General features: G+C 40.3%; 1 protein-coding gene across 3 annotated transcripts in view; it reads left to right on the top strand.

Moving 5' to 3' along the window:
* The window catches only part of LOC126412426 (lipid storage droplets surface-binding protein 1), a 210,879-nt gene extending 184,787 nt beyond the window's left edge, over nucleotides 1-26,092 (top strand). For 2 of the 3 annotated variants that reach the window (XM_050082031.1, XM_050082023.1), the window contains exons 8-9: nucleotides 124-547; nucleotides 25,233-26,092. In XM_050082031.1, coding sequence (XP_049937988.1) covers nucleotides 124-480 — 357 coding nt within the window. In that variant the 3' untranslated portion in view covers nucleotides 481-547; nucleotides 25,233-26,092. The remainder of the gene's footprint in view (nucleotides 1-123; nucleotides 548-25,232) is intronic. The other variant, XM_050082039.1, reaches the window with a different exon arrangement.
* Nucleotides 26,093-26,466: the final 374 nt, after the last annotated feature.

Genomic DNA, 26,466 nt, shown 5'->3' with positions numbered 1-26,466 from the left:
TTGATGCACTATTTATGAGTAACATACACATTTTATACATGATATTTAAAGTATTAAGAGTAATATACCCCTGGGAGGCCCACTGAATTGTATTTTTTCTTTTTGTTTTTTTGCAATCATAAGGGAATTGTGCATCATTATTGCACTACATCAGCACAGACACTCTACAAGATGTGCTACTGTCAGATTTTGCAGCGTTTGAGGAGAGCAGATTGCCACAAAATGGTGGCTATGCATGAGAACAGTGACCAGCAACTCAGCCATGGCAACGCATCTGCCCATGCAACACAACATGGGCAGAAATTTCCCCCTAAGAACCACTTTCCAGAGTTCCAGCAGCCACTTTTTCTGCCAGATCCTGCATCCAGTGATCTTTTCCTCTCCCTGAGAAACAACAACCATTGGGAAAGAGAAAGATATCAAGAGATACACCAGAATCTGCTGAGGGAGCTGTCCCCTATTTCCGAAGATGACTTCTAAAAATGCTTCGTGCAGTAGAAACAACACTGGGCTAAATGTGTGGCTTCAGAATGGGACTGCTTTGCAGGTGATTACCTTACAGATCTGTACTTTTCTAATTTTTTATAAATCCAATCCAGAATTATTTTTCATACGTCTTACTGTTGTAATATCCCAACTGAATACCACATTTAGTAAACTCATATACTCTGTGACTCATAAAATAATCTGCCCTTCTCATTTCTTGAAATAATTGTTTCACCAAACAATCTATAACAGTGATATCTTTAGTGTGATTTGACTTTTCCTCATCTGGCATAGAATGGTTAATACTTGTATTATATTTTAAAATATTTGGTTGTAGTCTCTTCCTGACACTTTATTTTACAGTACACTTACTATTCTGTCATCATGAATTTTATTCCTATGATTCCTTGATCATTCCTTTTCCCCTCTCTTTCCCAAAAAATGAAAAGTTCAGGATGGAATAGCAACAAAATGGAAAGTATAGCTTGCTGCTCACCTTGTAGAGTAGGCATTAAATCACAGATGGGCACAATGAAAATAGCTCCTAAAATATTTAAGCTTTTGGACAAAGTCCTTCTCCCGGAAAAAAAAAAAAAAAAAAAAAAAAAAGAAACACCCACACACACACACACACACACACACACACACACACACACACACACACACACACATTCTTACAAGCACAACTCACCCACACACAGCCACTGACTCTGGGTGCTTGGTTCCCAGCGCTTGGAGACAATGGCCATTTGTGTGTGAACTGTGCTATTTCCGAAGAAGGACTTTATCTGAAAGCTTAAATATTTTAGTAGTCTTTCTCATTCTGACATCTGTACCATGACACCTTGTCTATGTAGTGAGCAGCAATCTATTCTTTCCACACTGTTGTCACTTCTTTTCCAGATGGAGACTGCATTTCTCAGCTTGTGATTGCCTATGCCTACTGTCTTCCTGTATAACCAGCCAAAAAATATCAATAATAGGCATGTTTTGAATTGAGGTATATTGTATCTCTTGGGATTCAAATTATTTTTGATACTGCATACATATAAAGAAATCTTGTTGGTACACAAGTAGAAAAAGGATAAACTTTTATGCACGGTGTCAGATTTACATGAGAGAAATATGGACTAAATGATTAGAATATGTACATAATTCAGAGAATAAATGGAAAAAATCCCATAAATGGTTGAAAGTAGGAAAATGAGAAGCTGGTGACCACAATAAATTAATGCTGGCTATGAAGTCTTTCATGACAGAGCCCTTGGATAAAAAATTCTCAATTTATTTGCATGTACACTTTGGATAAAATCCTAAGCTCTCAATGACTGCCTGCATCATCCTCATTGGGGACTAATTCTGACTATCATGAAATTGACAAGGCTCCCACTTTTAATCCCATCATTGCATATCATAGATTATGACATGATATCAAGGAAATGGCTGATACTGAGATGACACTCTCTATGTCCATATATCATGTTTTTGCTCTCTGTTCAACATTGTTTGCAATGCTATCACTCACATTGGGTGGTAAGCTATGTACTCTGTCTTAATGAAGTGGGTGGTGGAAGCTATGACCACTGAGATGCAAGTCTATATGTATCAGTTTTTGATACATAGAATAGCTAAGTCATCCATCTGCTTACTGTTCAACCAGCATATCTAAGAAAGGCAACATCCCATCCTTCTCCATATTCACCATAATTCTTATATTTGGATTCATACCATTCTTACCAGACTTCACAAAGTCATTTCTTTCCAGTGAGTGTTCCCCCTCCAACTTTAGTCATACATACTGTCCCAACCCTCACATAGCCTTCCTGGTCAATTGCAGGGATGACTGTCAGTCATTGTGGATCATGAGCTCTGCCTAGTCTCTACATGTAAATCTCATAAGATATAAACTACTAGAACTTTCATTTTTTATTAAGTTGCTCATCTCAAACTCTTGTACTTACATTAATGAGATATTTAAATACTGAGACTAGTTTTATTTGTTTGGTCTTGACAAGTTCTCCAATATTCATTTCACTTTGGATGGTGGCAGAATGAAGCTTTTGTTCAAATGACTCATTGGTCACTTAATTCTATGAGCAGATTTAATGTACTTCATTGAAGAAAAGGTATTCACAAATGTGTGTTAAACTAAAAAAAAAAAAAAAAAAGATTTTATTTAACAGCTGAGTCTCTGAGTTTTGGGTAGCGATCCTGTGGTGTGACTTCAAAAATTGCAGCATCTCTTTTCCATTCTGAATAGCATGAATAGATCATTTTGCAAACTGCACCCATCTTTTTGAAGACCAGTTCCAACACTTCCATGGCTTATATTCATTGGATGATTAAGGGAAAATGATATCCAGTTCTAGAGACTTAAAAATGTTAACACAGCTGCAAAACTCATTGCCGACTTCATCAGTATTAGATTTTACTTTCTTGTATTGCTGTTTCAATTTGCAGAAACTCAGGAAATGACACTTGTCTATACATAAAGAATAATATTGACAGTTGCAATTAAATCTAGTTTCCTTTTTATGCTACATCTCATATTGAGAATTCAATTTTTTGCAATTTTTCATAAAAGGAGCTATTTTAAAATATTCAGCAGCATCATTATAACCAAGAACTTTGACTATTTCTGCTGGACATATATCACGAGTATGCCATTGCTGAAGCATTTCTGAGCTTTTGCTAATTATAAGCATACTGCATACGATGCAGTTAAACTCTTCTTTAATACTTGATGATTCAGGCAACTCTTGACCTATTATTTTAAGTTATCCATTGAAAAGCATCATTTACCCTGAGAGTAACACCTACGTGCTACTTCAAGGAGTAAAATTTCGAGCAAGATTACTACCTTTGTTTTAACTTAAGCATTTTTTACATGTTAAACACTGAACACCATCAAAAACTTTTCACTGGGGTATTTCATCAGAATTGTGTTTGGATAAGTTCTTAATCTCCTGCCCCTCATTGAAAACACAGTTTTCAGTATTCTTTCTTTATGACTTACAAGAATCATACTAGAAAAATAGCCACAGTAATCAGCATAATCAAAACCAGAATAATAACCACAGAAACAACCAAAATGACAATCTGACCAACAGCACAATAATGAGGGTAAATCTGAACAAAATACAGAGAGCAAGTGGACTACCAAAACAGCAATGCCTCCTTGAAGTCGAACAATGAGTGAAGGTGTGAGAGTCTATGTATTGAGGAAATAGTTGAAGAGATGCTGCAGGGATACCTGTTCTAGTTTTCTTGATGACATCCCCAAAAATTTGAGAATTTTTGATATAATGTCTACAGTAGCCAATTATGAATTTTCTGAATGGTACACCCTCTTTGTGTATTTTAGGCAGACCATACAACCTGTGTGGCCTAGATTCTCTTGGCCTCAAATTCTTTACAAGTTCATCAGAGAGGCACAAATCTTTAATAACTTACCATTTTTCAGCTCAGTGTTGATTTGATATCTTGTTTGAGAATTTGGTAAATGCTGTCCTCTGGTACTAGGCACATGTTGTTCTGATAAGCAATTGCATTAATAACCATGGTATTCTAGTTTTCAGCTGAAAAGATAACCAGTTCTTCATTGTTATCCAATAATTTCAGTCCGTGTCTCTCTGCCCTTCTATTATTGGACTTATGGGGCTTGTCATTCACTAAAATCTGGGTGGTGTTAAGCCTTTTCTCATCTGCTGCCTCCTGAGGAAGATGCTGCACTGCTAGTTCACTCCACTGATAGTCTCAGCAACTGGCAGTGTTCGTGGAGTTGGAGCAAAATGCAGGACTTTACAAAGCATTGAGATGATGGCTTCATCAAGTTCCTTGTTAGAGAAGTTGATGACAGTGCAGTGAATGCTGCTGGACCCAGCAGTTTCTTGTTCACAGTTAAGGCACTAAACTTCATTGGAGCATTTTCCCACTGCTTTGCTTAAATTAGCTCACCGATATGCAGCTAAAATCATGTTTATCCATTCTCAGTTCTACGTTGAGTGAGCTGCTGACAGAAGCAGGTGGCAGCTATACAAGGAGAGAGCACTGGCCTCAAGTTCATACCTCATATGACATATCCTTTCCTGGATGGAAACATGGTTCATCATCCATAAAGTTCTGTTAGTTCTTCTGTAGTGTTTGACCACACAGACTTCAGTATGACATCCTTGTCATGACACCATTGTAAGAAAGCGAGAGAATGATGCAGCTGTGACTATTTCAGGTACAGCTTCTCCAGATGATGGAAGCTGCATGCTACATCCTCCCCATAGTGGAAATTAATATGGCTATGAAGTCTTTCACACTGGAGTCTTTAGATAAAACTTTCTCAGTTTACTTTCCATATCATATCCTGATAAAGTCCAAAGTTTTTAATGACTGATTCCATCATTACCATCAGGGGCAAAGTCTGATTGTTATGAAAATGGCATTGACTTTTATACCCAAAGGATGGCATCTGATTAGACACATTGCTAAGTGCCTAGGTGGTCTGCCACTGGCTGTGCACTTAGGAATACAATGAAGTGCACACTTAATAAAGAATGAGAACCAAGGAAAACTTCTCATTGTTTACTGCCCAGTACATTTGATGGCACTGCAAACAACAGCAGATAGTGTGGAAACATAATCTGCAGATGTAGAGGGTGCAGCCTTAGTACATTTTTTTAAAATTTATTTATTTGGTTCTGCTGATTACATATTATACAACCAGTGTACAAGTAATATAGGACAATTCAATTGATACAATACAGTAGTACATGAACATTTATACATCACATTGCACAGTTTGTATATTTTCCAAGAACAATCACTTGCATGCAGTATTAAAGCCTGCCTTATGCCAAAAACAGTTTAAGTGACTGTTTAAAGTAGTAGAATAAGTGAGAGTGCATATTTTTATGCTACTGACATATATAAACAGGAAAATTTGCTTCATGGTCATGGTTTGGATTGAATACAAATTTTAACTGCATTCCTTAAGAAGACGTTTAAGTGAATGCTCAAGAATGTGGATACATGGGAGTTCACATTTTCTCATAAAGACATAGATAGATTTACATTTTATCACCACAATATCAGTTAAACTACAAGTAACAGCATCACATTTATCTTTAAGGGAGTGCTTTTTTAGGCAGTTTCCCCCACTCTTATACCTTATAACTCTAAGTATTCATTCATTTTATAGAAAGTTTGTTTGATGATGAATAATTTGTTTTCTTTTGAAAACCTGTACGTTATTTATTTCCTTTTTTTTTATATTGATAGGGAACTTATTGAAGACCTTTATACCTGACTCAGTAACTACCCTATGTACTTTAGTGAGAGTTGCAGAGCCTTGGTGAAAATTTTTCATCTGTCTTGTGTCTTGGTTGTGGATGTCACAATTTTTCTGAAACAATTCCCTACTATTGGCTACAAATAACATTCAGTGAGTATATACACTGACCTGTGATGGTAAGTATCCTGAGAGATTTGAAGTGACCTCTGCAAGATGCCTCATTAGGGACCCCACATATTAGTCTCACTGCTCGTTTTGGTATTCTGAAGACTTTTTCAACACCTGCAGCATTTCCCCAGAAGATTATGCTATAGGAGAGAACAGAATGGAAATATGCAAAATATGACAACAACATTATTTCACTGTCCACTAACTGATGGAGAGCTATTAGTGCAAAGCACAGTGAGCTAAGTTTCTTGATCAGCTGATCAATTTGTTCTTTCCATCTTAGGTGACTGTCTATCTGGATATCAAGGAATTTTGTATGTGTGGTTTCATTAATTTTGTGATTGTTAACATGTATTTCTGGAACTATATATATACCCTATATATATATATATATAATTTTTTTTTTTTCAGAAACTGTATCATATTGGTTTTTGAAAGATTTAAGGTTAGGCTATCCACAGTGAACCATTTGTGTACTTGAGTAGAGGATACTTGTATCGTAGGCAAATATTACTATTTTTGCTCTGTTATCAATTGTGATTGATAGATTATTAATGTAGATAAGGAAAATTTGTGGCCCAAGAATTGACTTCCATGATGTCATCATGATGTAAACAAGCTGATTAGATGACATCATTTGAGCATAAAAGTTTCATGATAAGCAGTACTAGCCCCTGACAATGATGATGAGGCAGTCATCAAAAGATTGAGATTTTATCCAAGTTTTACTCAGCAAGTAAACTGCAAACCTTTTATTTTAGTACTTCATCGTGAAACACTTCGTAGTTATAACAGTTCCCTGTGCATGCCTATTTGGATATAGTGCACAGCACCGATAGCTGGAGAAGCTACATCTAAAACAGTCACAGCTGGTGAGTAACCTGGCTTTTCCACAACACTGTCAAGACATGGGGGTTGAAGTTCGCCGTGGTCAAACATCACATAAGAACTGCTGCAGTGAAAAGAATTTTATGGAAGATGAGCCATGCTGTAATAAGGAAAATAATACATCATACAAGGGACCAGCTTGTGCCAATACTCACCCTTTGTATAACTGCTATCTATTTTTGTTGGTAGCTCTCTCACCAAGGGATCGGCAGTGTGTAGCTATGACTTAAGCTGCACATCAATGAACTAATTTAAGCATGGCAATGGGGAAACAGTCCAATAAATCTGAGTGCCTTAATCAAGAGGCAGGAAGTACTGGGTCTAGTGGCATTCACCACACTGCCATCAACTACTCTGATGAGAAAATTGATGAAGTCATCAACTTGCTGTGGACTGAAAGCCTGAATTTTGCTTCATCTCCACAAATGCTACCAGTTGCCAACACTATCAGTGTAATGGACAAGCACAGTGTGAAATCTTCATCAGGATTCACAAGATGAGATAAGGGTTGCTACTAGCTAGGTTTTAGCGTCAGCCAAGCTCCCTAAGTTCAATATTAGCAGGGTGGAGAGATAAGGACTGAAATTGTTGGAGGAAGATGAAGAATTATGTTGTTTACTGGCCAACAAGGGGAATACAGCAATTATCTTCAATGCTACTGATTACCGGAACAAAGTGTGTCTGTTGTTGGAGGACTGCAATTACCAGATTCTTTAATGAGATATGACATTGGCACTAAACGAGGGGACAGGGGAGTTCTTAAAAACTCTTGCCTCTCTGATGAACTTGTCAAGAATTTCGTGCAAGATCACCTGAGCCACACTAGTTATATGATCTGTCAGAAATACTCAAAAGAGGATGTACTACTTAGACCAATCATCATTACTATTGGCCCTTCTTCATAAAGGGTGGCAAAGTCTTTATCTAAACTATTGGTGTCTATAGTTGGTCACTGCAGACACCATGTTAAAAGTTGTCAGATTTTTGTAGATGTCATCAAGCAGAAGAGGATAGGCCCAAGTGAAATCATGGTCAGTCTCAACTTCATATCCCTGTTTATTAAAGTACTGGTAGGAGAAGCAGTAAGACTATTTTCCGCCATATTCTCTCCTGAATTCTAAAAATTATTTTGGCTCACCTTGATGACCATGTATTTTTTTGTGCAGTGGAAATTACTATCAAATGAATGATGGAATAGCCATGGGTTTGCCACTGTAACCAGCCATAGATAATTCTTTCATGGAGGATTTTGAAGAATAAGCATTGAATAGTGTCCCATTTCTGCCCGTCCTGCTTCTTGAGACATATTGATACATTTTTAATTTGGCCATATGACAGCAAGGCACTGCATAGATTTATTGACAATTAGAATGGTATGCAACTGAATATAATATTTCTGAATGAGAAGGAGAAGGATGACAAGTTGCCTTGCTTAAATATGTTGTTCAGACAGAAATAAGATGGATGACTTGACAATTTCATTTATCAAATCCACCACTCAGCTCAAAATAGAACTACGCTTAATACTCTAACACACAGAGCCAGGACTGTTTTGGATAAGAAACATCTTGGTTTCAAGATGAAGCTCTAACAATTGTGTTCAGAAGAAATTGGTTCTCAGTCTGTGATATTTGGCCAATGGCATCAATCAAATGAAGACATGACATTGTTCAACAAAACCAGGAGGACCAACACATAGTGCAACTTCCATTCTGCTGTGCAACAAGTAGTAAGAGAAATTGAGCCTTAAACAAGCAATGAATCAATATGGTCTTCTGCCCACAAGGAAAATTACGGAAATGTTGCAACTCATTGAAGATAATCTCAGCATGAAAGTATCAAGAATTTATAATATTCCTTGCGAGTGTGGTAGCAATCATTTGGGCAGCCTATATGATCTATTATTGATCACTTTGTTGAACATCACTACCATACTGAATTTTGAAAAATCAGCAATGGCTGAGCACAACCTATTAAATAAACACAAGATTATGTTCAAAGGTATGAGAAGTCTGGTGTACACTTCAGACAATGGGACTCTGTGATTAGAGAAGTAGTGAAAATCAGACTGTGCAATAAAAACTTCAATAGAGACACTGACTACGTACTTAGCAATGCATGGAAGCATGCACTTGCTAAAGAAATAGTACAGTGGAGATTTCTCTTAGTTCAATGCCCAGTATGAGTAGTGGTGTTGCAGAAATGTTGGGTACGGAGTGCAAACATAATCTACGAATGTAGAGCTACCACCATGGTACATGCCATTTCTTTGATGTTATGACTTAGTCCAGCCAATCAGATGCCATTCTTTAGACATCATAAAAGAGGGAGCCTTGCCAGTTTCACAGCAGTCAGACTTTGTCCCTGATGACGATAATGGAGCCAGTCATCAAAACCATAAATTTTATCTGAATTTGACACAGTAGTAAACTAAGAACTTTTATCCAAATAAATTATTGCTTTTTGAAAAAAATAAATTAGGTAGAAAATATTGCACCAATTAGGACAATACAAATCAAAACTAATAATTTTGCAGCAATTATATTCTGGTTGTATGTGACAAGTTAAATGCACATCTCACTGGTCTACTTGATGCTTCTAGTTGCCACAGGCTCCTGTAGATCCAGAAGATACTCAGTACATGGCAAAAGAATTAATGCTCAGCTACAACCCTGTTATTGCAGATGAGCAAAACTCACCATAACATCCTCTCTTCAGAAAGTGCTACTCTCACAGGACTGTGAGAGGGCTTTTGCAGAGTTTGGAAGGCTGGGAGGCAAACTGGTGAAAGTTGAAGATCTGAGTCAGCCTGTGAGGCATTCTCAGATGGTGTAAATGGTAGCAAACTGCAAAGTTTGCCCAGGAAAAGTAAAAATTTTAAGTGACAGAATTGCTGACCTCTTTCCTTCAGGAAGTAAAATATGTAGCACTGCTGATTAAAGTACACTCACTGTCTTAACTAATAGCTCTTTGCTCAGGGATATATTGGAGAAGGTTAAAACGGAAGGGCAGGTCACTCAGACCCCAGAATGAAAGAGACCCACCTGTTGTGAGGACAAGGATAGGTGAGATGATTCTAGCAACAGTCAGCAGGAATAGTGTGTGATACTCAGTGATGTGGGGAATAGATTGGAAAGGGTGGATTGAACAGAGGAATAAGGAGACTGTGGAAAAAAGAGTGTGAGTACAGGATGGGTAATGGAGTAGGGATGGATGTGAGTGTAAAGAAAGAATTTGTGGAGATTGAGGCCAGGAGGATTATGGTACTAAATGATATGTTGTAAGACAATTACCATCTACATAATTCTGAGGTACTGGTTTTTTGGGAGGAGGCTCCAGATAGCAATTCCTCTACAGCAGTCACTGAAATTGAATCCATGCATCTGCTACCTCTTCCTTGCAACCACCTGCTGCTGTTCCCTAGACCTCTCTCTCACTACCTACCATCCTTCTCCCCTTGTCTATTCCACTGCTGTATGTGTATTGCTTTCACCCTCATCTGAAGAAACTGCCATCCAGTACACCAAGTGAAAGTACCATTTAAATTGCTCTGTATTTCTTACAATCATTCGTCAGCAAACAAGACTGCTGATCCCATGTAATAAATTGTGTGTGCCTGTTGAGTACATTAGTAAATCTATTATGCTTCCTTATGCCACACTAGCTGCTGTTAGCAGTTTCATTGAATATTTGCTGCCCAGTATAATGTACTGGGTTTTCTACATCAAAAATTCCTCTAGTCATCATCTATGGAATACATAGTGCAGTACATGCTTGGTTTGGTTCTTACTTGAGAAACAGCATGCAGAAAGTTACCCCATACTGTTTGAGTAATACAAAGAAGGACCCTAAATCACATGTTTGAGGAGAAATTAAAATGGGAATCGCACAGGGTCCCATCATTGACCCACTGTTGTTCCTGCAGTACGTTAATGATCTAAAATTTTATTTGAAGCAGGAGGCATAGATAGTTCTGTTTACATATGAAACAAGCATTGTTATAAAACTGAGCTGTAAAGTATCAATATGTGGCATAGAGCGCCATAAAAATCGATATTTGTTCCGTGCGTAAGTGTGCTATCTTTGAGGAGAGGGCTTTGGAGAGCATGTTGGATGCTAATGGCAGTTAGCCTCCGGACTTGTATCTGTGTAGACGCTAAGTGTGTATAAATCTGTATATGAGAGAATTCTAGTTGTTTACCTACAACTATACCATATTCCCTCACTGGTGTCCCCGTTTTTGTGTAATACGCGTCCGAGTTACCGCCTGAAGGTTATTTACGCGCCTACTGCATCGGGTTTCTCTGCGATCGCGAGGGCCTTTGTTCAGCTCCAGACAGTGGCCTTTCAGCATTCACCGCCGCCTGGATTCCAGCAACATCTCTCCAGCACTCCTGCCATCGTAGTGGACATGCCGCAAGAATCTTCGGAATCCTTCGGCCAGAACATGCAGTGGAATTCGAGTGCTGCCAGTTTCTTCCAACCACCAACGGTCGTGGACTCTGGCTTTGTTAGCCTGGACCTTCCCACATGTTCTCCACAGAGTGTTGGCCGGAACATTTCTACTCCTGTGTCGAACACACAATTCAATACAGTTCGTGGCATCGAGCGAGGTTTTGCCACTTTGAAAAATCCAGTAGTAAATTCAAACTCGAATCAGTTCCCGCCACATGAGTATCCTTCTGCACCGGCTAGTCAACAGGTGTTCAATGCTCGCCAAACAGCAAATATCACACCGAGTGTGCATCCTAGTGGACGTGTGTGGGATCCTTGTGTTGCTTCTAATCAGGTCAACAATTCTGTGCTGGATAGTAATTACTCCGACATCTACAACCAGCCCCACCACTCACGGTCGAGTGAATACTGTGTGCATAACGGACAATCACCGGCGTACTTAAGCACTTGTGGCTTCTCTCCGAGCTACCACGTCAATGAGAATGCACATTTTGACTACGATCCTCACACCATTCGAGCGTCCGTCGCTTCTCAGCCGCCCCCCCAGCGTCAAGTGAATTTCGCGATTCCCGCATTACGGGACGCCAATAATCCGGACTCGCAATCTTCTGCATGCTCTACTTCCGTCCGAAGTAATAGGTGCACCTCCGTAGTGACTGCTGTGCCGAATCTGCCGAAATTACCAGACTTCAAACCCGCTCACCCGGAGTTCTGGTTTAACCTGGTTGAGCAAACATTCAATGTCTTTGTTTGGACGACGATGCACGCTTCGCCTGCCTCATGAACCATCTTCACGACCGCGTCAATTTAATTTATGATCTGGTCAAAGCACCCCCCCTAGCAGGGAAGTATGCTGTGGCGAAACAAATGATACTGGAGCGTGTCTCTAAAACCAGGAGAGAAAATGTGCGACAGCTCATCTACGAAGAGCGTCTCGGTGACAGGTCTCCGTCCCAGCTGTGGCGGTGCATCCGTCTTCTCGTCGATGAGCAAGTTATGCCTGATGACACGCTCGCAGAAATCTGGACTGAAAAGCTGCCTTTGCCTGTCCAGACTGCAATCTCTGTGTATGAAGATTTGCCAGTAAATGAACGTTTACGCGCCGCCGACAGAGCATACTCCGCCAGGCAACGTGAGCCCCATGCACTGCATTCTGGACGTGACCGCACTAAGACGCTTTCTGATGCCACGCCCTTGTCTGGTGCTGCTGATAACAAGTTTTTTAAACTAGCCGCCCTGGCTGCACCTTCAACTCCCCACAACGAGAGTGCATCGGCCTCTGTGGAAGACTCTGGGGCACATACTCCGTCACCTAGCAACTACCCACAAGGGCACAGGCCCGCCCAACCTTACTGTTTCTTCCACGCGAGAGTCAGGGAGCAAGCTCGCAAATGCCAGTCACCGTGTTCTTACCCAAACTCCAACCGCAGGTAGGCTACGGTGCCACCTCCTGTGATGTAAACAACGGGCACCATCCCACGTTGCCCTCCGTTTCGGACAATAACAGTAAGTGTGGTCGAGTCTATGTTCGTGATTTACGATCAGGTGTATGTTTTCTGGTAGACACTGGCGCAGATGTCTATTTGCTGCCGGTTCACCTAGCAACCAATAAGTGCAACCACACAAAACAGTACTTCGTGCAGTGAACTTGTCTACCCTACAGTGTTCGGGTTCCACTTTGTATACAGTGAAACTTTCGCCCGAGTGCAAGCTGGAGTGGACGTTTCTAGTGTCAACAATTGAAGAACCTATTCTCGGAATTGATTTCCTCAAGCACTATCAGTTGTCACTAGATTTTGTGCAAAATACTGTGTTTTACCCCTCCCTTAACAAACATATTCCTTTTGCTTCGCCGAGTGACAGTTCGGCTAACACCAAACATGTGTGCTGTGCTAAGAAGTGTGTAAACCTATCCTTGGAGCTGCAATCTTGGACAAACAAGTGGCTAGTGGAGTGCGCCAAGTCTTCTAAGTTGCGGATGGAACGTATGGAAATGCTGCTGCATCTCCGCGACGTACACCACGAGTTGGCCTCCACACAACAACGCCTCGTGGCACTACAAGCAGACGACTCGTCGGCTACAGACAAGGTCAGTCTGTGCCAATCTGGTGTTCCTGTGCCCGCGCACGTTAATGACAATGTTGTGAACTCTGTAAACTGTGTCAGCACCCTCTTTTGTAATGATAGGGTATGCCCGAGTGTTCATGTTCCTTGCGTTCCGAATGGAAAATTAACTTGCCAAGCTTGTGGCAATGAACTACGGCCATTTGCTGTCCGGCCACGCCCACTCGTGGCTACAGCGCTCGTAGCGGCACGGCCCGCTACCAAGAACCAGTGTACCAACCTCGCCCATGTTAACACATGTGCGGCCTTTACGCAGCCTACGAGCGGGTGGCACACCTGTACTTCCGTGCCCTCAGCGCCACAGCTTGGCCTGTCCGCCACTGCCTGCTCCGCTTCACGGACATCTGACTATCGTGCCGCGCCACGTATTGCAGTAGTCACTAACGGCACAGTTCATCGGTTACGTCTAACCGATGGGCCGCCCATATCGCAACGTCCACGCCGCCTCAAGCCGGAATTTATGAAAATTGCAAAAGAACAATTGGACGATCTGTTACAAAAGGGAATAATTGAACCTTCTTCCGGTTGCTGGGCTACTCCTATCCTGTTTGACCAAAAGAAAGACGGTACTTGGCGTATGGTCGGAGACTATAGGCGTTTAAATGCCCGCACTATCATTGATAAATATCCGGTCCCACACATCGCAGACTTCAATCATGCGCTCGCAGGTGAAAAGTACTTCTCTGTTTTGGACTGTAAGCACGCATTTCATCAGATTCCTATGGCTCCGGAGGACATTGAAAAGACTGCCATAACCACTCCCTTCGGGCTGTTCCAATACAAATTTATGCTGTTTGGGTTGAAAAATGCACCCCAAATGTGGCAGCGTTTCATCAATCAAACTTTATCCCATCTAGACTTTTGTTTCGTATATATGGATGACATATTGGTTTTTGCTTCTACTTTAGAACAGAGTGAGGAGCGTGTTCAAGTCGTGACAGATATTTCAGCAGCCACTGGTATTGAACTGAACAATAAAAAGACTCAATTGCACCAGTCATCCGTCACATTCCTAAGTTATGTTGTGTCATCGGACGGTCTGACACCACCACAGGACAAGATCAAGCCTGTTCTCGAGATGCTACGCCCTCAGACCTACAGGGAATTATGCAGGTTCATCAGAACAGTTAATTATTACCGGAAACCTTTGCTTGCCGCTTCTGCGGTGCAGGCTCCTCTCACAGATGCTCTCGCTGGCCCACAAATTTCTGGCATCCGCCAGGTACCATGGACACCAGACATGGACAAGGCATTTAATGAACTCAAACAGCTGTTTGCCTCCACTGTCACTATTGCTCACCCACGGGCGGACGCCACAATGTTTATCACTACTGACACTAGTGACAATGCTATCGGGGCAGTACTGAGTCAGACATACAACGATGTTATGACCCCCCCTGCAGTTTTTCTCAAAAAAGCTAAACAACGTGCAGAAGAAATACTCAGCATTCGACAGAGAACTACTTGCTGTTTACAAGGCCATAAGATACTTCAGAACTGATGTTGAGGGACGAGATTTCTATGTGCTCACTGATCACAAGCCGTTGGTTCCTGCCATAAAAAATCCTGCGGCTGATCCGCCCCCACGACGCTTTCGTCACATCGATTACATCTCGCAATTTACAAATGATATTCGCTACATCCGAGGAGCGGACAATGTGGTCGATGATTTTCTCTCGCGTGTTGGTGCTGTCGCAACCTTAATTGACTTAACGGACCTACCTCGGTTGCAATCGGCAGACCCCGATACCATGCAGTTAATTTCAGACCACAGCTCCTCTCTCCAACCGGTACGCTCTACTTTCCCTGGCATATCTGACTTAGTGTGGTGTGATGAATTGACTGGTACGTTGCGGCCATTCATTCCTAAGCCCCTTCAATGGCAGGTCTTTGACGAACTACACACATTAGCACACCCCGGTGTCAAAGCCTCCACCCGTCTGGTAGCAGAACGGTATGTCTGGAGAAACATGCGCCGTGACTGTCAGTCTTGGGCAAGGGCATGCATGGTGTGTCAACAGAACAAAGTTTCCAGGCACACTTCTTCACCCCTTGGCTGTTTTGCTCAACCTCCAGGCCGGTTTCACCATGTTCATGTCGACCTCGTAGGGCCTTTGCCCCCCTCCGAGGGTTTCCATTACTTGTTTACAGCTATTGACAGGATGACTCGGTGGGCTGAGGCTGTGCCTACTCTGAACATTACCTCTGAGACAGTAAGTCGAGCATTCTTAGATTCGTGGATCTCTAGATTTGGCTCACCCGTTTACCTCACCACTGACCAGGGGCGACAATTCGAGTCTTCAGTTTTTTCTGACTTATGTAAAATGTGTGGTATTGTCAAAATTCATACTTCTGCATACCACCCCCAAAGCAATGGGCTTGTTGAGCGATGGCATCGCACCCTGAAGTCTGCCCTGCGTTGCCATGACTCACTATGGACAGAGGCACTGCCCTTCGTGCTTCTTGGCCTTCGTGCGACTTTCAAGGAAGACCTCAAGGGGTCCGTAGCCGAGTTTGTATATGGCCAACCTCTGGTTTTGCCTGGAGAATTAGTCACTCCTACCCCACTTCCACGGCCCTCTGAACTCCCTTCACTTCTCGAACGAGTGCGCTTGCACTGCAGCAAAATTCAGCAGCCACCTCCGGCTGCTCATACACCTCCACGCGTGTACGTACCGCGCACACTAGACTCTTGTGAGTACGTGTTTCTCAGAGACGACTCAGTCAAAGGCCCGCTTCAGTCGCCCTACACAGGTCCTTACAAGGTCGACAAACGCTCTGAGAATAACATGGATCTCCTCATAAACGACTCTGTAACCACGGTCTCACTCAACCGAGTGAAACCAGCTTTCATTGAGCCTCAGGTGAACCTCCCTGATTCTGCCCCTATTTCTCCCACTCCTGCTTCGAGCGGCCATCCATCTTCCCACACCATGCATTTGGGTATTGATTTTCCAAAGCGTGTTTCTCTGCCGAGCACTGCTCCTTCTCCGCGTTCATCTAATTCGAGTGGCCAATCTTTTCGGGGCTTCACTCCTCACAGCCCTCGCAGTCGAACTGCCAACCACTCGGATTCTACCATTGTGTTACCATCTTCGTGTGACAGCTCTTTGTCACACCGTTCAACCCATGCTGGCTCCTCGTTGCCTTTGGTCACGCTCCCTCGTCTGTCAGCTGATCGCCCGAGGTTGTCTCCTGCACAGTCTAGTGCACCTGCCACCCCCCTCTTAGCAGATGCTTCCCCCTGCCGTGGCTTTCCCACACCTCCCTGCCTCCCTACCATTGCTCGTACAGGTGCCATCCAAGAATTCACAACACATGTGCACCCTGATGACATACATAAATTATCTGTTGTCGTAGATGGCGATACAGTGTGTGTGGTACTTGCGTGTGACAATATTGAGGGAGGAAGTGCAGAATCTCGTATGGTGCGGCGCTTTAAATTGAGCAGAAGTTCTGCGTGTGGCAATTTGCGTGCCTTTGTTAGGCCTTCTGGCAAGGTGATTTTCCGCCTGCCGGCTGACGAAATGCTACACCTTCACTCCAGGACGGGACGTCATCTTCAGCCGTCGGCGTCGCTTGCTGACTTCACCGTCGACGTACCGGGCTTCACCCCCCAGTCTCCTACCAGTCGACCGCTTCCGCCTGACACAGAAGAACTGTGCGTTACCTTCCTAACTTCTCACCCCCCCCCCCCCCCATTCATAGGGACGTACTCCATACTGCGCGGGGGGGGGGCTATGTGGCGTAGAGTGCCATAAAAATCGATATTTGTTCAGTGCGTAAGTGTGCTATCTTTGAGGAGATGGCTTTGGAGAGCATGTTGGACGCTAACGGCAGTTAGCCTCTGGACTTGTATCTGTGTAGACGCTAAGTGTGTATAAATCTGTATATGAGAGAATTCTAGTTGTTTACCTACAACTATACCATATTCCCTCAAATAGATAAAATATTAAAGGATGATTTTGTAAAGGTTACTGCTAGCTTCAAACTTTGAAAAAACACAGCTCATACTATTTTATACTCTCAAAAATATGACACGTCCTATTATCCTAGTCAACTGAAGAGAAATAATGAACAAGGTAGGACGTTCTAAGTTCTTAGCTATGCATGTTAATGAAAACTGGAATAACCATGTAATAGGCCTGGTGAAGTCGTTAGGATGGCTGTTTTTTCAGTAAGAATAATTGTCAACTTTTGGGACATAGAAGTCTATGAATGAACATATTTTGTGTACTTTCATTCAGTGATGTCTCACAGTAACACCCCATGTCGGCAAAAAGTATTCATTGCACAAAGAAAGTTAGTAAAGTTATGATCAGGGTTCACACACCTACATCTTGCAGGCATCTCTGTAAGCAGGTGGGAATATCAATCACAGCCTCATATTTATTCACTTATGAAATTTGCTATCAACAATCCATCTGAGTTTAACAATGACAGATATATTAACAAGTAAAACAATGGAAGAAAAAATGATGTGCATTACCATTTTAGAAATCTGGCTTTCGTTCAGAAAGGGATGAAATATGCATCTCTAAGTCTTAAACATTCTAACCATGGAGATAAAATGTTCGACAGACATCAAAAGTGTTTTCAAATGTTGATTAATGATGTTTCTCTGTAACAACTCCTTCTGGACCATAGAGGAATTCTTGAATAGAAATAATTAATTAGTCATGTGTACAAAAATCTGTAAATGGCCAGAATATAGCCATATAAATATATTTCTCATTTTTTCTATATATTATTAAATATATGTTATATATTTCTTCTGCATCATGCTTATCATGAGTTTGTATTATGGAACATGCAACTATTAACTAAAACTAACTACAGTAGTCATTTACGGGCCATTGAGAATTCCCACACTACAGTTCTGAAGGCCTAGCAACAAAAATTTGCAGTCAGCTTGATACTGGCCCTAGTCAGTGACTGGTTAATAGGTCCACTTGTAAATTTTCTGACTTGATGGAACTAGAACCCCATAAGGATTCCTCGTCTTCCAAAAACCTAAATGTTGATTGCTGGGAGCTTTAGCAAATTTTAAATTACTTTACACAACACCATTAAAATTGATTTTAATTTTATATTTATTTTCCAAGCAATCACCTTACTTATATAATCATACATACATACATAATCATAACACAATAGGTCAGTAAACAACATACACTTTTATGTGTTAAACATAATTCAAAAAGTTTCAATAATGTTCGATAAATGTTTCTTGATACTAATTTTTACAGCACGTTAAACAATGACAGCACCACAAAGTCAGTTTGCACATTCTATAATAAATATGCAGCTCATACGGACCAATTGTATACTTTTGACTGCTCTCAAGGATAGCTTGCCAAGGTCTGGCAGTATCTCTGTGTAAAGTGCCTGTTTAAAGACATATGCAATATGCTTTTTACAAAAATTGTCACATTTTTAGTACTAACATAAAAAAACAGAAACAATAGTTAACAGGTATAGATGTTAGAGAGAGAATGCATTTTGTTTAATTCTGCACTGTATAAACTTCAGATTACCTAAATCTCAGGTTTTATTTTATGTAGTTAAATTTTGAGGGTGAAGTTTTTTCCTAGAATTTAGAAAAGCCCTTCAAGACATTTTTGGAATGTTAAACTTCCTAATCAAGACATTTAATTAAATAAAAAGTGTTTTTTTAGTGAAAGTATATATTTTTGGAAATGGAAGAATAAGGGCTACAAGATAGTGCTCCTGAATTTTTGAAAGGATTGCATACTAAGATTAGAATATTCTGGAAACAAACAATTTTTAATTAAGGCAACTTTTTAATTGCACAGTTTTCATAAAAGAGAATATGATCTTTAGAAAGAAGAAAAGTGGGGCTTTCTTATAAGGTACATCATTTGTGAAACAAACAGTTATTAACAGTGTTAAATTTACAAGTGCACATGGATTACTTGAATCTAAATTTTTGAATATTTCTGTAAATAAAATGTTCCTCCTAGAACTCAGTAGTGTATAAATTATACTGTGAATAATAAAGTTCAGAAAAACACGTGGGAAAAGAATTCTGATATTTTACACGTACATAGTTCATGTATTACATATGGAACAGAGGGCAGAGAAAAAAATTGTATTTGTATTAGGAGTGGTATTACACCTTGATATGGTTCAGTCTGCTCCCTCCCTGTTTAAATATGCCAGTGTATATTATGTTTCTGAGAAGCATATTCTCTACATTTTGGAAGATGTCCTACTTGATCTTTTTGGAAAAATGTAGAGCCCAAAGCTCACTTTGAATACCTTTCACATAAACACCAGTGTCAGATGTCCTGTGAAAGGAAGATAAGAAGAAGAGGTCCTGTTTTGTGGTCGGCTCATTCACTTGTTCTGAAATGGACTGACTTTGTATTGTGGGGTCATTTTGAATGTGTACACAATGGCAGTTTATATAGAAGATGATCTCCAAGCAAGAGATCCCAATGCCTGTGTCATTGTTTGAACAAGGGGCATGACAACTTTGTGTAACGATGTCACACATACACGTACACAGAAACTAGGAGATGTCTATTTGAACAACTGTCATAAATGAAGTGCATTGTGCCAATAAATAAAATTAACATAATAAAGTGTCTACCTGAATTTGTATATCATTGTCAGTCTAACTGCATATTGTAGATATTATAGCTTCTGAATCAGTTATTTTTGGCCTTGGTTCACTATCTTAAATTGGCACATTTATCCTTCTCCAACATTCCTGTACTTTTTTTATCATCATCTCAGACACACTCTGTACATACCGCAAAGTAGATGGCAGGAGCAACTAATAACATGCGTATTTAATTTTCTGTTGTATTTAAAAGGATTTTTGGTTTCCTGCTTTATGTAAACCATTGAGTAGTCTGAAGAACCTTTGCACCAGATTACTGAACTACAAATGCAGAGCCAGAGTTTACATGCAAATTATTTTTCTGTCTTCCATTATTGATGTGGAATTTATACAACTAAAGAGTAAACATGTTTAAAGGGTATGTAAGAACTTAAAGATCTTTTAAGAACCATGACACGCTTATCTACAAATTAGACAAATATGGGATTAAGGGCGATGCTCTGAATTGGTTCACATCATACTTGCACAACAGAAGACAAAAGGTAACTATCACTTCATATGCAGTGGATTATTATTCTAAATGGAATATAGTATCCCAAGGTGTACCTCAAGGCCCCATTTTGGTGCCAATCCTCTTCCTATTCTACACAGATGCCTTACCGTAAATATAAATTCCCCATCAGTTCTGTTTGCATATGACACTTCTGTTTTAATAGAAGATGACAATGCAGAAATATTCTGGGCTCCATCATAAGCACACTGGATACCCTAGAAAACTTGCTCAAATTAAATTCAGTTTCAAAAACCCATATGGTACATTTCAAAACTAAGTATTCAAAATGTGTCAAAATTAAAATATAACATAACAATTGACGATTCCTAGGATTAAATGTGGATGAGAACTGAAGATGGAATGCACATACTTACTTCCTATCAAATAAACTAAGCAGTTTTGCAGTTGCAGTGTAAATATTAACAAAGTCGAGTGATTTGAGTACATGAGAAACAGCATGTCATAGTTATTTTCAATCTGGCATTTAATATGTTATAATTTCCTGGGGAAATTCAAATAGTGCATCTCGAATACTGAAACTGCAGAAGAAAATTACCAGATACATGTGTACTGCACAGTAAACAGAACCCTGTTGCTCATTGTTTCAGAAACTACAAATCCTAACTATTTCCTTCATATACATATTTGAAATTATAATAATCCTACACAGCAGACAAACATTATTTGAGAAGAATTATCTTAACCGCACAAATAAGAGACGAAAATAAGTTCAAGCTACTCATGCACCAAGTAAAACTTTATGCATGGACTCCACAGTACATAAGGATGACAATATATAACAAATTAACAGGCAAAAGGATATTAACATGAAGCCAGAGATTCTAAAAAAAGGCTACAACAGATTCAGTGGGAGAAAAGCTACTATTCAGTAGATTATTATTATTATTGTTGTTGTTGTTGTTATACTGTTTGCTAACATCAGCTGCTCTGTGTTTATTGTAAAATTTTACTTCAGTTTTGACGTGTCTCCTGCACCTAAATCAAATAATTTAGATTATGTATGTTGTGAGACTAATAAACCATAATTCACAATTTAGACTTTTGTCAGATCTCCAGCAATCTTCTTTGCACAGTACTGTTACTGTTTGCTGTTATAAATACTTTCTTTACTTTAATAGTATGGTCCCAGAAAATTATCCTGTATCATAACGGAATAAAAATGTGGAAAACAAGCCAGCACACTATCCTTTGAGTTAAAAGAATGACAGATATTTCTAAATTTTAAAGATATTGGACTGAGTTGCTTGAATTTTTTATCTGTGTGTTATCTCCATTTTAGCTTATTGCTCTGTTAGACCGCAAAGAATTTAACACATTTTGCATCTTTTAGCATGTAACTATTAATGTATATCCTGTGAGAGTTCTTTGTGAATTCTCTGTTTACATTAATAACAAATTGCTATTAATAGCAGGCAACTTTTTATGGCTTTTTAGTTACACTAATCAACTGTTGGATACATGTTATAACAGACTTCACAGTTTGTGAATTGATACTGTTAAATAATAACAGTTATATTATAGACCTATTGATTAAATGGAGGCTGGAATATCTATTGTTTTCTACAGCTGTAATGGAGCCATGTGTGAGATGATCCATGTCATATGTTGGTTAACATACAACTAATATTCAGGCCTTATATCATCATAATTATGAGTAAAATACCAGTTAGATCTACATTCTCCATTTATCTCTCACATATCAGCGCCACTTTCTATCATCTCCTAATTCCTTATATCCTCAAATCTTTTCTGTTAAAAGAATTTTGTTGCTAATTTCCCCATCTTTCAGTGTTGCATGTCTGTCTTGGCCTAGGGCACAGTGACATTCCTGTGGCATCTCAGAATGATTAATTTCTTTCAATTTTTTCCTGTTATTTTTCAGAGGAAGCAGTCCATGGCAAAAAGTTATGTTTTGTGCACATTTTTGTTTATGGGAGTATCGGTGTTTACTTGTATACAGTGTGTATAATAATTAATAGTGAAAACTGGAACTGATCACGTAAGTGAAAATGTTCCAGTAAACATGGGACCACAAACAAACCATTTTTGAGACAGCTGTGAATGTGTGTTTAAGGGCAATGAAATATTGGCCTAGTTAGTGCAAATGTATTTGAAATGTAAACTTTAGATTAAGTCCCCATCCAGCTGGGTTCAAATGTCACCATAACCTACCTTTGCAAAGGAATACTTACTACTTCAGCATGTTGCATGTTGCAGTTTCCTATACACTTATAGCTATTTAAGGAAGTGTTACATGTGTTGTCCTTGCTTTTGGATGCAATATTGCACTTGCCTCTGCTGTTAGTTAGGAATTCCTTCAAATATCCTAGATCATCTCATGAATTTTGACAAGACTGTACAACCTGCTGTTCCAGTTCTGCAACTGTTTCAACATGAATACTGTACACTTTGATTTTGATGTGACCTTAGACAGAAAAATCCAGAAGATTGATGAGGTCAGGTGGTCTTGATGGCCAAGGTACACGCCCTGCTCAACTTACCCATCTTGGATCATATTTGGCTTTTGATGTCATCACACATCAGCACCAAAATTTGCTGATTCCTTATCATGGGTGTACCACATTCTAAAATCATGGGCCATGGGGGAAATTTGAATTCAATTACATATGGTTTTAATCAAAAAGTTTACACTTCAAATAAAATTGTACTAACTGGATTATCATTTCATATCAAAGACAATGATATCTCATGACCACACATTTGTTATCTTGCCAATGGCTCATTTGCAGACCACTGTTTACTGGAATGTGTTTGCTTCTATTGTCAAAGACTTTCTCCTGTGTCAGTGTTGCACACTGTGCTTGTTTTTTGTATAGTTTGTTTTGAAATAACATTGTCATATCATCAATAACTAATAATTAGCTTTAATATTTTATGCAGCTGACAAAGTACACTCCTGGAAATCGAAATAAGAACACCGTGAATTCATTGTCCCAGGAAGGGGAAACTTTATTGACACATTCCTGGGGTCAGATACATCACATGATCACACTGACAGACCCCCGGGCACATAGACACAGGCAAAAGAGCATGCACAATGTCGGCACTAGTACAGTGTATATCCACCTTTCGCAGCAATGCAGGCTGCTATTCTCCCATGGAGACGATCGTAGAGATGCTGGATGTAGTCCTGTGGAGCAGCTTGCCATGCCATTTCCACCTGGCGCCTCAGTTGGACCAGCGTTCGTGCTGGACGTGCAGACCGCGTGAGACGACACTTCATCCAGTCCCAAACATGCTCAATGGGGGACAGATCCGGAGATCTTGCTGGCCAGGGTAGTTGACTTACACCTTCTAGAGCACGTTGGGTGGCACGGGATACATGCGGACGTGCATTGTCTTGTTGGAACAGCAAGTTCCCTTGCCGGTCTAGGAATGGTAGAACGATGGGTTCGATGACGGTTTGGATGTACCGTGCACTATTCAGTGTCCCCTCGACAATCACCAGTGGTGTACGGCCAGTGTAGGAGATCGCTCCCCACACCATGATGCCGGGTGTTGGCCCTGTGTGCCTCGGTCGTATGCAGTCCTGATTGTGGCGCTCACCTGCACGGCGCCAAACACACATACGACCATCATTGGCACCAAGGCAGAAGCGACTCTCATCGCTGAAGACGACACGTCTCCATTCGTCCCTCCATTCACGCCTGTCGCGACACCACTGGAGGCGGGCTGCACGATGTTGGGGCATGAGCGGAAGACGGCCTAACGGTGTGCGGGACCGTAGCCCAGCTTCACGGAGACGGTTGCGAATGGTCCTCTCCGATACCCCAGGAGCTACAGTGTCCCTAATTTGCTGGGAAGTGGCGGTGCGGTCCCCTACGGCACTGCGTAGGATCCTACGGTCTTGGCGTGCATCCGTGCGCGCTGCGGTCCGGTCCCAGGTCGACGGGCACGTGCACCTTCCGCCGACCACTGGCGACAACATCGATGTACTGTGGAGACCTCACGCCCCACGTGTTGAGCAATTCGGCGGTACGTCCACCCGGCCTCCCGCATGCCCACTATACGCCCTCGCTCAAAGTCCGTCAACTGCACATATGGTTCACGTCCACGCTGTCGCGGCATGCTACCAGTGTTAAAGACTGCGATGGAGCTCCGTATGCCACGGCAAACTGGCTGACACTGACGGCGGCGGTGCACAAATGCTGCGCAGCTAGCGCCATTCGACGGCCAACACCGCGGTTCCTGGTGTGTCCGCTGTGCCGTGCGTGTGATCATTGCTTGTACAGCCCTCTCGAAGTGTCCGGAGCAAGTATGGTGGGTCTGACACACCGGTGTCAATGTGTTCTTTTTTCCATTTCCAGGAGTGTATATCGACCATTTTAAAGATAATTACACATTGTTAAGTTCCCATCTCCAAAGCATTGTAATTAATAATAAACTGAACTTTTCATGTCTCTCGAGACTCTTTCAGGGAGTATGAACATGGTGTTCATTATGTTATAAATACTTTAGCCCACCACAACAAAGTTAATAATTTCTTTGAAAAGCATAATGTTAACATTACCAAGGTATCACTTTTCAAAATAAATTACATATTACTGTGATAACATGTTTGCAAGTTTTACAAACTAAGTGTACTCGTCCAACTCAATAAAGAGAATACTGATCACACTTTGAACTTACTTTTTTAATTGCAGGAGACGCTGACAAAGTCAGGTTCCAGAAAGGGAGAGAGCAAGAAAGCACCATCTTCTAGAAATGGAGAAGTGCAACCTACTGAAAACAAATCTGCTGTGACCAAATATCGACGTTAATGTAACATATGTCATGCTTATTTTCGAGAAAAAATTCATTGATTTATTTGGTGGAGAATTTTTTGGGCATTGTGTAATAATACAATGATGGAACTGAAGCATGTAAAAATGTGTTGCCAAAAATCATCACAGCTATATTCCAAATTCTTCAAAAGGATGTTTCCATATTCCACACAATATAGTTAGTTTTTGCATCTGAAAGGAATGTACTGAAACACAAAATATACACTATTAATTCAATTAAATTTTGGAGATCCATTTGAGGATAAATACAGTATGAAGTATTGAGTATTTTCATAAACAGGGTTTAGAATATTTTTTGAAACAAGCTTTGTTTGTAACTTTTTTTGCATATTCCAGATGGACAATATGACCTGGCAATTTGCTTCATTAAAGATTTTTGTCATGTCATTATGCAGTGAAGAAAATTATTCTCTGAAAGTCTAGGCTAAACAATGTCTTTAACCTGTGTTATCAGTCAGTAAAAACATGCTGTCTGTTGATGTACTCTTAAATATTATAAATCATTCAAAATACATCTGACATTATTTGTTTCTTAGGTGAAAAAAGATGAAAATATGTAATTTTAAATGTATGGTGTGTGCATGGCTAAAAGGTACTGAACAAAACTGAATTTTCATAATTTCTCAGTGGATACATTGTTAATGTAACATGAACCACAACTTTTATTAGTGAAATTTCCTTCATTGAATAACCATTAATGAACCTCAACTGAACAAAGATTCTTTGTTTGATTTTTGTATCTAACTTGATTCACATTTTCCATTGAGTTTGTTATATACCATATACTTCTCACCAACAAGAACAACTTATTTCCGCTGGGACCCATGCAACAAATGATGCCTTGGAGATAACCAAAAGTATCACATATCAAACACTGCTGTAAATTATAACTTATCCTGATAGCGTTTGAGACAAGTGTACAAAGATTCTTACATAACTATATTGGCTATAGCACTTTTTGAACACCTTATTGTTGCACAAAATCGGAAGGTACCTATTTTCAGAATGTATATTTTAGCTCCCAACACTATAACCTAATGTTGATAATGTAGGTGATAGAAATCAGATTTTGTTACAGATACTTTTTTTTTCT

Source organism: Schistocerca serialis, chromosome 1 (assembly GCF_023864345.2).
Source record: "Schistocerca serialis cubense isolate TAMUIC-IGC-003099 chromosome 1, iqSchSeri2.2, whole genome shotgun sequence".
Taxonomy (NCBI): domain Eukaryota; kingdom Metazoa; phylum Arthropoda; class Insecta; order Orthoptera; family Acrididae; genus Schistocerca; species Schistocerca serialis.
The sequence above is the reverse complement of the archived record's forward strand: the minus strand, read 5'-3'. Positions and strand labels throughout refer to the sequence as shown.